Here is a 14,148-nt window from a genome sequence, read left to right on the forward strand (position 1 = left end):
TCAAACTCATGTGAATATTGGCAATTCAGTAAAATCTGACAAGACCCTGCTTGATCAGGCAGCATTTCGAAACATTTTGATTTAAGTTTGCTTTGAAAATACTGGTAGACCGTATGTAGGAGTGGCACTGAGTGGCCTTTCACAATGATTGGACATTTTTAATCCCATCGTTAATGCGCTATCAGGAAGTGACCCAGGTTTCAATGTTCGAAACGACTTTTAAAACTTGCTCATAACCATTTGCTGGTGCAATTACATCATTTAAGAGTCATTTGAATAAGTTCATGAATAGGAAATGTTTGGAGGGATACGGGCCAAGTGCAGGCAGGTGGGACTAGTTCAGTTTGGGGACGTGGTTGGCATGGACTGGTTGGACCAAAGAATCTATTTCCTTGCCGTATGACTCTATGACTGAAATAAATTCTCACAGTGTTGAGGTGGATTTTAAACTCATGTTTTCCATTAAACCCAGTTTTGGGTTTGCTAGCCCAGTGATATAACTGCAGTGACTACACACTACAAATGTCCATGTTTTTTCCCTCTGCAGGTCAAAGATTTGCTGGACCTAGGTCAAAATTGGTCGATTTTATGACTGGCAAGTGTGAAATGAATGCATCCAATGAGACTGTGTTGACGCCATTAATCGAGCAGGAAGGCGAGGCCTATCTAGAGAAATGTGGGAATGTCCGACGTCACACAGTGGCCAATGCACCCTCAGAGCTTCAGCTTTTGGCTATGACCTCCATGTTGAATCCCGGAATGGTGGAAGAACCGGACACTGAAGAGGAATGTATCCTGATGCCAACTGGTCACAGACACTATTCCAGCGAACCGAACATCCCAGAACCTCAGTCTGAGGTGATGGGAGTCTCACTGCAAGAGTCTTCTGACATTAAGTGTACAGCGCTCGGCTAGACCACAAAGCCACCGCTTTGTTTTTGGCACAGTGTTAGTATTCACAGAAGGAAGGAATCCCATTACCCTACATGAGTCCGATCACAGAGGGTCAAACGATGAACAGACCCTCAACGGCCGAACTTCATTCAAGCTGGTTATGTGTGTCGGACTGGACCTCTGACCCAGGTCCTTCCTCTTATCATCTGAACATACCTCAGAAATCATGGCACAGAAAGGATGTTAGCGTGTTGGGACTGGGTTACAGATGCCCCGGTAAAATTAAAGTTTAAAAGATGAGTGTGGCAGTACGTTTGCACTGAAAGTATCTAATGATTGAGACGAGTTCTGAACATTGTTGCCTGAGATTGCACTATACTTGTCTCATTGGTTAAATACAGCCTATCGATCTTGTCTCTCCGAAACGTCGTCACATCTGTTCACCTGTCTTTTACAGGCAGCTTGGCAGAACTGACTTTCATAAGGGGATTCCAAATCAATGTGAGTTCCATAATGCTGGGGGAGTGCTCCCTCTATGCACTGTGCGCACTGAAGTGAGTGGTATTCCTCGTACCTTTTGAGGAGATCTTGATTATTTGTTTACATGTAGCACCCTAAGGAAACTAGGAGCTGTGCCAACCGTCCCAGTGTGTCACAAACACTTCGCAAAATGCACAAGTAATGGAGGGGGAATGCCAACCCGTCAGGTTAGATGTGTAATTTGGAGGGTACTGGCAATACTGGAATAATTCCTAAACGGCAAGCTCTTTAAAATTAGCTCACTTCACCTCACAACCGTAGTTTTAACTCTGAACACACTGACCCACTGCTCTGCTGCTTCCTTCACAGATGCTCTCTTCAAACCTAATTTCAGGTTTCCTTTTATGTTTTTTTTTTAACGAATAAACTGTGGATTTTTTTTTGTTGTTTTTTTTGGTGTGGTCGTTCATTCATCTGTTGCCTCCCCGAAGGTGGAGGGAAATATAACTCTCAAAAAGGGTGGGGGGGGGGGGCGGCCTCACCACATCAGTGGAAGGCAAAGTGAAGAGGTTCGGAAAAACAACGATACAAATTAGCAGCAGCTCACCCCCACAAACTGCGCGGTGCCGACAGTAAGAACATGACTTCATTGCTCACCTCTTAAGCCCACTGGTGAGAAGACTAGACTTGCATAGTCACGTGCCAACCGGCAGTGAAGGAAACAGATTTCTTTTCAGTGGGGGATGAAGGGAAATGGGGACGTGGGGAGGACAGTAGAGGTGAGGCCGCGATCATCAGCCATGATACTAATCAGTGGCCAGCAGGCCACAAGGGGCTGAGTTGCCTACTCTCGCTCCTGCTTCTCCTTCTTACTGGGGACGTTGAAGGGGTGCTGAGGGCAAATGAGCTCCCCTTACATGGGGCATGGGGATGGTAACACCGGGATTAAGCAGGCTAGGACCAAGGTCCCATTGGAAAGGAGTGCAATCATAACAGTGTTCTGGATTGATATGGCACCTTTGGTGTAATAAAACACTCAAAGGCACTTTGCAGGAGCATTATAAAACTTAAGTATCACACTGAACCATAAAAGGAGACATTAGGGCAGATGATAAAAAAAAGATTGGTCAATGTGGCTGTTAAGGAATATCTTAAAGGAGAAACGTGAGGTTTAGGAAGATGTCTCCAAAACATACGGCCTAGGTAACTCTAGGCCCAGCCATGATGATTGGGAATGCACAAAGGAGCAGAGTAAGAGGACGCAATGAATTTAAACTGATACATGGGAGGGAGGGTGGATAGCCTCAATTGGAAAAGTAGCATAGCTAAACGTTTGAGAAGAAATGTAAGAGAAATGGGACTACATTATGATTTGGAGGTGCCAGTGTTGGACTGGGGTGTACAAAGTTAAAAATCACACAACACCAGGTTATAGTCCAATTAAACCTGCGGGACTACATTAGATTAGGATATCTGGTCAGCATGAACGAGTTGGACAGAAGAGTCTGATTCCGTGCTGTACATCTCTATGACTCTATAAGAGGTAAAAATAACATTTGGAGATTGTGCTTTTGACACCAAAGAGAACGGGAAAACTAAATGAACCAGGAGAGAGCAAAAGGAACTTGCGAATGAAAGAGGAGAACTGAGGGACAGATTAATGTGCGGTCCAAATGTCGCACTCTTTATACAAATGGTCAGTATATAAAGAAAAAAACTCAATGAATTGCAGGCAGAAGTTCAGTCAGAGCATATAACGTAGTAGCAGTCGCTGTGATGAGCCGATAAAATGATCAGAACTGGGAACTAGATATAGCCGGTTGTAAGAAGAGCAGGAAAGATAGGAAAAATCTGGAGGCCGATGAATGGCCTGAAAGGTTTGGAACTAAATCACTTCAATAATAAGATATGACAAGATTTAAGCAGGAGGTGGAAGCTCTATGAAAGTTAAGAAACAGTATTTAAGCTGCAGGTGTGTTTCAGAGCCCCAATGGTAAGTGGTAGCTCGAAAAATGTGGATGTGCAGCTAATAAAGGCAGAATCATTTTATTGAGGTGCAGGAATTTAACTTCAATAGAGATTGACAATAGAAGTAGGTGGCACAGTGGTTAGCACTGCTGCCTCACAGCACCAGAGACCTGGGTTCAATTCCTGCCTCAGGCGAATGACTGTGTGGAGTTTGCACATTCTCCCCGTGTTTGCGTGAGTTTCCTCCAGGTGCTCCGGTTTCCTCCCACAGTACAAAGATGTGCAGGTCAGGTGAATTGGCCATGCTAAATTGCACGTTGTGTTAGATGTAGGGGTATGGGTGGGTTGCGCTTCGGCGGGTCGGTGTGGACTTGTTGGGCCGAAGGGCCTGTTTCCACACTGTAATGTAATCTAATCTAAAAAAAGATGGTGACCTGCTTGACAGTAGTTTTCTGCAACAACATGTCTCAGAAGCGAAAAGGAGGAGCTGGTTATATCCGGTGTAGGAGTGAGTAATAAACCAGATTTAGTCAATATCCTAACAGTGTGTGAATGTCAACTGAATGAAATGACCAAGCACGTACTGTATTTGGAATGAAGAAACATGAAACAGCTTCTGCGCTAACAGATTTAGTTGAAACTGACTTTGATGTGGTGAGCCAGAGACTGTGGCTAGTAACCTGAACAAATCTTTTCATGGATAAACAAAGAACATCATCACACCATGCTCCAAGTCAAAAACAAACACAATGAAAGCGATAGAGCAGAACATAAAATTAAACGTGAAAGCCTACAAAAATACAAGAAGAGCACAGGTCAATAGGAAAGATCCAAAGAGCAGCAAAGGTTGGCAAAGCCGGGTGGTGAAAAGCAAATATGAAAAGAAACCTGAAGGGGCTGAAAAAATCAACAAGTTAAAAAAAAGACGTTTTGAAGATTTTCAGCTAAGAGCCAGCATGGTTTTGTAAAGGGCAAGTTACTCCTGAAAAAGCTGATCAAACGTATTGAGAAAGTTACTGAAGTAATCTGAAGGGAAATGTCAATGAGTATTATTTTTATAGACTTCCAGTAAGCATTTTCATGAAGTCCTTTGTAAGAGACAAAGTTAAAAATCACACAATGCCAGGTTATAGTCCAACAGGTTTATTTGGAAGCACTAGCTTTCGGAGTGCTGCTCCTTCATCAGGTGGTTGTGTAGCAGGACCATAAGACACAGACTTTGTAGCAACAGGATTGCAGTGTCATCGAATGTCACATTAAACAAATTTAGCTTAAATCTTTGAACTTTTAGAATGATCACGTTAGTTTCGGTTCCTTCATGTGTAAATCCCAGAATGTTTTTTAAGTTACATTTTCAGCTTAGATAATGCATTGAAGGTGTGAGATTAAAGTCTGTTTGTGTCCTAATGTTAAGTCAGACTTATTCTGTTTCTAAAGTGCGATTTATAGAATCTTACATGGATTTATGCAGTTTTTGAGCAAAATAAAATGTAATTCTGCAAGTACAAATTCACCCCCACAAACTTATATATGTGTGGGTGTGCAGGGGAGACCGTGTGAGTGTGTGCATGTTGGTGTGAGTGTGAGAGAGTGTGTATATGTGTATTTGTGTAAATGTAATGGGGTATAAGTCTGTGAGAGGGTGTCTGTATGGGTGTGTATGTGCGAGCATAAGAGAGAGAGTCTGCTGAGGATGTGGGTCTGTAGAAGTGTGTGGGAGTATGTGGGTGCGCCCACACTTGTGTACATGTGTGTGTGTGTATATTGCAGTGGGGTCACTTATAGTGTGAGATGAACCCAAGGTCCCAGTTGAGGCCATCCCAATGGGTACTGAACTTAGCTATCAACCTCTGCTTGGCCACTTTGCGTGGTAGCCTATCCCAAAGTCCAACTTGGAGGATGGTCATCTGAAGGCCCGAGACCGAATGTCCCAGACCATTAAAGTGTTTGTAAGAGACAGTCAACTAATGCTGAAGCTCATGGAATTGAAGGCAATTTATTGACCTAATTAAGAAATTGACTGAGCAACAGGAGAAAGAGAGTTGGAATAATGGACAGATGTGACTAGTGCAAGATTATAAAAACAAGATGCTATTCATATATTCATTAACATTGTCATAGAGATGGACAACAAATTAACAGACCCTTCAGTCCAACTCATCCATGCCAACCAGATATCCTAAATTAATCTAGTCTCATTTGCCACCTTTTGGCCCATATCCCTCTGAACCCTTCCTATTCATATACTCATTCAGATGCCTTTTAAATGTTGTAATTGTACCAGCCTCCATCACTTCCTCTGGCAACTCATTCCATACACGCACCACCCTCTGTGTGAAAAAGTTGCCCCTTAAATCCCTTTTAAACCTTTCCTGTCTCATCTTAAACCTATGCCGTCTAGTTTTTGACTCCCCTACCCCAGGGAAAAGACCTTGGCTATTCACTCTATCCGTGCTCCTCACGATTTTATAAACCTCTATAAGGTCACCCGTCAGTCTCCAACACTCCAGGGAAAATAGCTCCAGCCTATTCAGCCTCTCCCTCATTGCTCAAACCCTCCAAACCTGGCAAGATCCCTGTAAATCTTTTCTGAACCCTCTGAATTTTCACAACATCCTTCCTATAGCAGGGAGACAAGAATTGAGTGCACTATTCCAAAGGTGGCCTAACCAATGTCCTGTATTCTTAGCTACTGGAATAGTTGAAGTGGGAGGAGTGACAGCAAGGAGCAGGAACTCAACAGGAAGGTAAATTTAAAGTATATAAACTTTCGGGATCCTTGAGGGGGAGGGGGAGCAACCCCAAGTCGTGGTTCACATAGGCACCAATGACATAGGTAGGAAGAGAGATGGGGATTTAAGGAAGAAATTCAGGGAGCTGGAGTGGAAGCTTAGATCTAGGACAATCAGAGTTGTTATCTCTGGTTTGTTACCCGGGCCACAAGACGGGGAATAGGGAGAGAGAGGAGTTGAACATGTGGCTACAGGGATTGGGCAGGAGGGAGGGTTTTGGATTCCTGGATAATTGGGGCTCTTTCTGGGATAGGTGAGACCTCTACAAACAGGATGGTCTACACCTGAACTAGAAAGGTACCAATATCCTTGAGGGGATATTTGCTAATGCTTTTCGGGTGGGTTTAAACTAATTCAGCAAGGGGATGGGAACCCAAATGTGTATACAGGAGGTTGAGAGTAGTGAGATCCAAAATGAGGTTTCAAGGTCGCAAGAGGGTACCGCAAGCAAGAATTTGTTTTGAAGTGTGTCTACTTCAACACCAGGAGCATCCTGAATAAGGTTGGTGAGCTTGCAGCATTGGTTGGTACCTGGGACTTTGATGTTGTGGCCATATCAGAGACATGGAGAGGGCAGGGACAGGAATGGTTGTTGCAGGTTCCAGGATTTAGATGTTTCAGTAAGAACAGGGAAGTTGTTAAAAGGTGGGGGGGCTAAGGTCCTTCAAGGACAGAATTACAGTTGCAGAAAGGATGTTTGAGGACTCATCAACTGAGGTAATATGGGCTGAGATTAGAAACAGAAAAGGAGAGGTCACCCTGTTGGGAGTTTTCTACAGGCCTCTGAATAGTTCCAGAGATCTAGGGTAAAGGATAGCAAAAGATAGGAGCAAGAATGACAGAGTAGTTGTTATGGAGAACGTTAACTTTCCAAATATTGCTGGGAATACTATAGCTCAGGCACTTTAGATGGGTCAGTTTTTGTCCAGTGTGTGCAGGAGGGTTTCCTGACACAGTATGTAGACAGGCCAACAAGGGGCGAGGCCCAGATTGGATTTGGTTCTGGGTAATGAACCCGGTATTAGATTTGGAGGTGGGTGAGCACTTTGGTGATGGTGGCCACAATTCGGTTATGTTTACTTTAGCGATGGAAAGGAATAGGTATATACCGCAGGGCAAGAGTTATTACTGGGGGGAAGGCAATTACGATGCGATTAGACAAAATTTAGCATGCATAGGGTGGGGAAGGAAACTGCAGGGGATGGGCACAATTGAAATGTGGAGCTTATTCAAGGCACAGCTACTGTGTACCTGTCAGTATATATCTGTCAGGCAGGGAGGAAGCTGTTGAGCACGGGAGCCGTGGTTTACTAAGGAAGTTGAATCTCTTGTCAAGAAGAAGAAGAAGGTTTGTGTTAGGATGAGATGTGAAGGTTCAGTTAGGGCATTGGAGAGTTACAGGTTAACCAGGAAAGACCTAAAGAGAGAAGAGCCAGGAGGGAACATGAGAAGTTATTGGCGGAGAGGATCAAGGAAAACCCTAAGGCTTTCTATAGGTATGTAAGGGATAGAAGAATGACTAGAATAAGATTAGGGCCAATCAAGGATAGTAGTAGGAAATTGTATATGGAGTCAGGGGAGATAAGGGAAGTGCTTAAATGTACCATCCACAACTCTGCCTACCTTAGTGTCATCCACAAATTTACTAACCCATCCTTCTATGCATACTTCCAGATCATTTATAAAAATTACAAACAGCAGTGGCCCCAAAACAGATCCTTACGGCACACCACTGCTTTCCCATCACCCTCTGTCTACTTCAAGCTAGCAAATTTCTGATCCAAACTGCTAAATCACCTCCCATCCCAAAACTCCATATTTAGTGCAATAGCCTACCATGTGGAACCTTATCAAACACCTTACTGAAGTCCATATACACCACATCAACCACTTTACCATCATCTACCTATTCTGTCACCTTCTCAAAGAACTCAATAAGGTTAGTGAGGCACGACCTACCCTTCTCAAAACTGTGATGACTATCCCTAATTAAGTGAGAAGGGAAAGAGATAAAAGGGACCTAATGGGCAACTCTTTCACGTAGATGGTAGTGAATTATGGAATGAGCTGCTGGTAGAAGTGGTGGAGACTGCAATTGCAACATTTAAAAGGAATCTGGATGGGTATATGGATAGGAAGGGTTTGGAGGGATATGGGCTAGGTGCTGGCAGGTGGGACTAGATTGGGTTGGGATATCTAGTTGGACCGAAGGGTATGATTCCATGCCGTACATCTCTATAACTCTATGACTCTGAATATTTTTTGTCAGTATTGACACTAGAAAAAGACAATGTTGTCAAGGAGAATACTGAGAAACAGGCTACTAGACTAAATGAAATTGAGGTTCACAAGAAGGAGGTGTTAGCAATTATGGAAAGTGTAAAAGTAGATAAGTCCCCTGGGCCGGATGGGATTGATCCTAGGATTCTCTGGAAGCCAGGAAGGAGATTGTCGAGCCTTTGGCTTTGATCTTTATGTTGTCATTGTCTACAGGAATAGTGCCAAAAGACTGGAGGATAGCAAGTGTTGTCCCCTTGTTCAAGAAGGGGAGTAGAGACAACCCTAGTAATTAGAGACCAGTGAGCCTTACTTCAGTTGTGGGTAAGGTGTTGGAAAGAGTTATAAGAGATAGGATTTATAATCATCTAGAAAGGAATAAGTTGACTAGGGATAGTCAACATGGTTTTGTGAAGGGTAGGTCATGCCTCACAAATCTTATTGAGTTCAACTTTGAGAAGGTAACCAAACAGGTGGATGAGGGTAAAGCAGTTGATGTAGTGTATATAGATTTCAGTAAGGCGTTTGATAAGGTTACCCACGGTCGGCTATTGCACAAAATACAGAGGCATGGGATTGAAGGTGATTTATTGGTTTGGATCAGAAATTGGCTAGCTGAAAGAAGATAGAGGGTGGTGGTCGATGGGAAATGTTCATCCTGGAGTTTAGTTACTAGTGGTGTATGCTGTTTGTCATTTTTATCAATGACAAAACCTTATCAAACACCTTAGGATGAGGGCATAGAAGGATGGGTTAGTAAATTTGCGGAAGACACTAAGGTTGATAGAGTTGTGGATAGTGCAGATGGATGTTGTAGGTTACAGAGGGACATAGATACTCTGCACAGCTGGGCTGAGAGGAGGCAAATGGAGTTTAATGTGGAAAAGTCTGAGGTGATTCATTTTGGAAGGAGCAACAGGAATGCAAGTACTGGGCTAATGATAAGATTCTTGGTAGTGTAGATGAGCAGAGAGATCTCGGTGTCCATGTACATAGATCCCTGACAGTTGCCACCTAGATTGATAGGGTCGTTAAGAGGGCTTATGGTGTTTTAGCTTTTATTGGTGGAGGAACTGAGTTTCGGAACCATGAGGTCATGCTGCAGCTGTACAAAACTCTGGTGTGGCCACAATTGGAGTATTGCGTACAGTTCTACTCACTGCAGTAGAGGAAGGATGTGGAAGCTTTGGAAAGGGTTCAGAGGAGATTTAGTAGGATGTTGCCTGGAATGGAGGAAAGGTCTTATGAGGAAAGGCTGAGGGACTTGAGGCTGTTTTCATTAGAGAGAAGAAGGTTAAGAGGTGACTTAATTGAGACATAAAAGATAATCAGAGGGTGAGATAGAGTGGACAGAGAGAGCCTTTTTCCTCAGATAGTGATGGCTAGCATGAGGGGACATAGCGTTAAATTGAGGGGTGATAGATATGGGACAGATGTCAGAGGTAGTTTCTTTACTTAAAGAGTATTAGGGGCGTGGAATGCTCTCCATGCAACAGTGGTAGACTTGTCAACTTCAAAGGGCAATTTAAATGGTCATTGGATAGTCATAGGGACAAAAATAGAATTGTGTAGTTTCAATAGGCTTCAGATTGGTTTCACAGGTTAGCGCAACATCGAGAGCCAAAGGACCTGTACTGCGCTGTAATGTTCTATGTTGGGTGTGCTAAACTACATTTTCACAGATATGTAATGTTGTAAACAGTTTGGATGGCACTGTGAAATGACACCATTTCTTATTATTTCATATTATGCAGGCATAATTGGCAAAGACAGCAGTTGCTGCCCAATCCTAATTACCTTTGAGAAGTTGGTGGTGAGCCACCTTGTTAAACCATTACAGTTCATTCAGTGCTGGAGCACTCCTGGTCCTGTTTGGTGGCAAGTTCAGGATTTTGATCCAGTGGTAATAAGAGAACAATAACAATAGCTCTAAGTCAGTAAGATGACCATCTTTAAGGGGAGCTTGCATTTGGTGACGTTCCCAAGTACCTGCTTTCCTCAACCTTCCAAGTGGTACAGGTCATTCATTTGGAAGGTACCATTGAAGACATCTTGGTGGCTTGCTGTAGCGTTGCACTGTGAGTCAATGGTGAAGGGTGTGAATATTAGATGTGGGGAATGGAATGGACAGCAGTTGCCTCAGATTGGTTTGAGTTTTTTGAATGCTTTTGGAGCTGTATTCATCCAGGTAAACGTAGAGTATTCCACCACCCTTCCAGATTATGCCTTGTAGATGGTGGACAAGTTTTAAGGAGTTAGGAGGCGAGTTGCAGATTTCCCAGTCTCTGGCCTGATCAAGATTTATATGACTGGTGCAGTTCAGTTTATGGTCAATAGTGATCCTCCCACCACGCCCCCTCAGGATGTTGATGTTGGAAGACTCAGGTGACGGTAACACCATTGAGTGTCAGGGAGAAAATGGTTGGATTCTCTCTCATCAATGATGGCCACAGCCTGGCATTTATGTAGCACAAATGTGACATACCACTTATCAGCCCAAGCCTGAATTGTGCTTCTAAGATGACTTTTGGTCATGAAGGAGCTATTTAAAAGCAATATTACTTTATACTTTATTCAGCTTCCTTCAAACATCACACAGGGTGACCATTGAGAGGAATTAGAGCCAGTGAGATGAATTGGTTCATATATGCCCTAATGGTAGAGTCAGTGAGGGGAATCAATTCATTTTCATCACACCTCCAAAAGACAGTCAGTGAGAAGAATTTGTCACTTTCACTGTTACCAAATGACATCGTGAGCAAAGATCTCTGGTTTTCATTTTCACCCCTTTCTTCCCCCAGCAATTTCTACCATCAACAAGGGGAATCAATGTATCTTCATCCACCCATCATCCAGTACTATTAATGGGGAGAGTCAATTTTAATTCACTCCCCAGCGTATCACAGAGCAGTCAGTGAGGTGTTGGCACTTATCCAACTTTATTCATTGCAGTCAATGAGGGGAGCTGACTTATATTTACCAACAGATACAGTATTTCTCATTGTCCTCGTACTTGCTTGTATTCACCGCAGGCTTGCAGAAGGATCTTCAACCATCATTTGGAAATCATACCAACCCATGCATTTAAACATTTGAAGTCTGCCTAGTGCTTAAACTGCTCCTTATTTGACTTAGGGTTTTTATCAATTCCCAACTCCAATGAACAATTGGAAAAGTTACTGCTGGTACCTTGAATCAAGAATGGAGCTCCAGACTGCTATACCCTGTCTGAGACATTAGTGAAGAAGATTCATATTGAACACACAATATGAACGGTTTCCCTCTTCATAGAAGCTGCCAGACCAGTTGAATAAACCCAGCACTTTCTGTTCTTATTTCAGAGTTCCAGCATCTGCTGTATTTTCCTTTCATTTTTTGGCCTATTAAAACAACTCTAACTGTCTTTTGCCTCTGAGTCGAATTTCACATTAATGAAAAGGTACACTCATTAGACAGATGCATCAAATAACTACACTTGATCACACTATCTGTTACATAAGCATAATGAGGATAGTTCTGCTCAGGGACTTCCCAATATCTAAAGGTATTGAACCAGCCACATGACAAAGAATCCAGCTCCAATATGAGCTGTCCTGAGCTTACATGTCCAATGAGAACCGTTGGTGAAAAGTAGTGACAAGATTTATCATTTCTGGACGAGAGAGCACATGGTTCTTAAAATTCAATCAAACTCAACTATTATTCCTTATCTCCACACTTACAGTACAGCACAATTCACATTAAAGTATATATGGCTATACTCTACATGATATATGTGGGGGATACAATCTAGAGTAATGTACAGCATATTTACAGTATGTGCGGATGCCTTGTTAGTATGTGGCTGTGATATATTGGTCCATTTTATCCCATCCACATTATAAACACACACGTTGAGGCAGTTACCTCATTGCAGTTGGATGTGCAGTAAATATAACAAGTCTTTGTCTGGCATGTGTGCAAATGTGCTCTGATATTCCTGGATCTTCAAGGATACACCTCCCTCTTCACCCTTGCCCTGCAGTAGAACAGAAGTTTCACTTATCCCAGTCGGACTTCAGACAGGTCATTTTTCCCAAAATTTAGGCCTGTAAGATTGACTTTCTGTTCCCATGGAAATGTAACAACTTCTCTGACAATGAAGCCAAGCTGTGCATTGTGAATGGGTGTGTCAATGTGTTTGTTGGCACTGATCATTGAATAATGTAACAGAAAGCTGGAATCATCCGGAGAGGTGTTTGGTTCAGGAGTTCAATTCCCATCAGAAGCTCCAGTTATTTGGATAGTTTCAGTGTAGCTTGTCTTTTTGTCGAATTGTACAGTTTGTATTTGGGCAGTTTACTCTCCTTACCTTTAGATAACACATGCAGTGAAGAAGGGGAATTGGTGGATGTACTGCACTTAGATTTCCAGAAGGCAATTGATAAGGTGGCACCTCAAAGGTTATTGCAATGATGAATGCCTACGGTGAAAATGGTACCGTACTGGCATTGAATGAGCATTGAACTTCCTGAGGAAGTGGTGGATGTGGGCACAATTACAATACTTAAACGACATTTGGATAAGTACATGAATAGAAAATGTTTGGAGGGATATGAGCCAGGAACAGGCAGGTGGAACTAATTTAGTTTGGAGTTTATGTTCAGCATGGGCTGGTTGGACCAAAGGGTCTATTTCTGCACCGTACAACTCTACGATAGAAGATTAGCTTGCTAACAGGAAGCAGAGAATTGGCACAAATGGATATTTTTCAGGTTGGCAAGCAGTAAGAAGTGGGGTGCCACAGGAATCATCACTGGAACCTCAACTGTTTATCACTTACAGCAATGATTTTGACCAAGGAACAGAAGATATGGTTGACAGCTTTTCTGATGCCACAAAGATAGAAATGTAAGCTGTGACGACGCTATAGAAAGAGAGTGATGGTTTAGGTAAGTAGGCAAATTCGTAGCAAATGAAGTATAATGTGGGGAAATGTGAAGTTGTTCATTTTGGCAGAAAGAATGATAAAGAAGCATAATATCTAAAAGTTGAGAGATTGTAGAGTTCTGAGCCTCAGAGGGATCTGGATGTCCTGGTGCACAAATCACAAAAAGTTAAGTCTGTATGCAGGTGTAGCATATAATTAAGAAGCTAACAGTATGTTCTGATGCACCAGGAAGGGAACTGAATACAAAAGTAGGTAGGTTATGCTTTGGTCAAACAGAACATTGGTTAAATGATGTAGAGTTGTAGAGTCAGACAGTTTGGAAACAGACCCTTCGGTCCAACCAGTACATGTGGACCATGATCCTGGTAAGTCTTTTCTGAACCTTCTCCAGATTATTAATAATATCCATCCTATAACAGGGCAAACAGAACGAGACACGGTACTCCAGAAGAGGCCTCACCAACAACCTCAACATGACATCCCAACTCCTACACTCAAAGGTTTGAGCAATGAAGGCAAGCATGCTAAACACTTTCTTAACCACCCTATCTATATGTGATGCATCTAGAGTACTCTGTACAGTACTAGTCATCTTATTTAAGACGTGTTGGAGGCCGTATACATAATGTTTACCAAGCTGATAGCCAGAATGGGGGTGGTGTGTTGTGGGGAAAGTTTAGACAGGCTAGGTTTGAATCTACTTTGATCCACACATTGAGATTATTCCCACTTAGAACCAGAGTCACTGTTTAAAAACGGGGGTCACCCATTTAAAACAGAGGGGAGGTGATTTTTGTTTCTCTCCTA

The 14,148-nt window shown here is 42.7% G+C and overlaps 1 protein-coding gene across 5 annotated transcripts in view; it reads left to right on the forward strand.

The window, feature by feature from the left end:
* The window catches only part of LOC122557955 (proline-rich protein 5-like), a 163,302-nt gene extending 161,489 nt beyond the window's left edge, over positions 1 to 1,813 (forward strand). For all 5 annotated transcript variants that reach the window (XM_087996769.1, XM_087996770.1, XM_043706223.2 and 2 more), the window contains one exon: positions 548 to 1,813. In XM_087996769.1, coding sequence (XP_087852895.1) covers positions 548 to 915 — 368 coding nt within the window. In that variant the 3' untranslated portion in view covers positions 916 to 1,813. The remainder of the gene's footprint in view (positions 1 to 547) is intronic.
* The last annotated feature ends 12,335 nt before the right edge of the window (positions 1,814 to 14,148 follow it).

Source organism: Chiloscyllium plagiosum, unplaced genomic scaffold, assembly GCF_037043375.1.
Source record: "Chiloscyllium plagiosum isolate Xiang-an unplaced genomic scaffold, Cpla_swu_hap1 HiC_scaffold_18, whole genome shotgun sequence".
Classification (NCBI taxonomy): Eukaryota; Metazoa; Chordata; class Chondrichthyes; order Orectolobiformes; family Hemiscylliidae; genus Chiloscyllium; species Chiloscyllium plagiosum.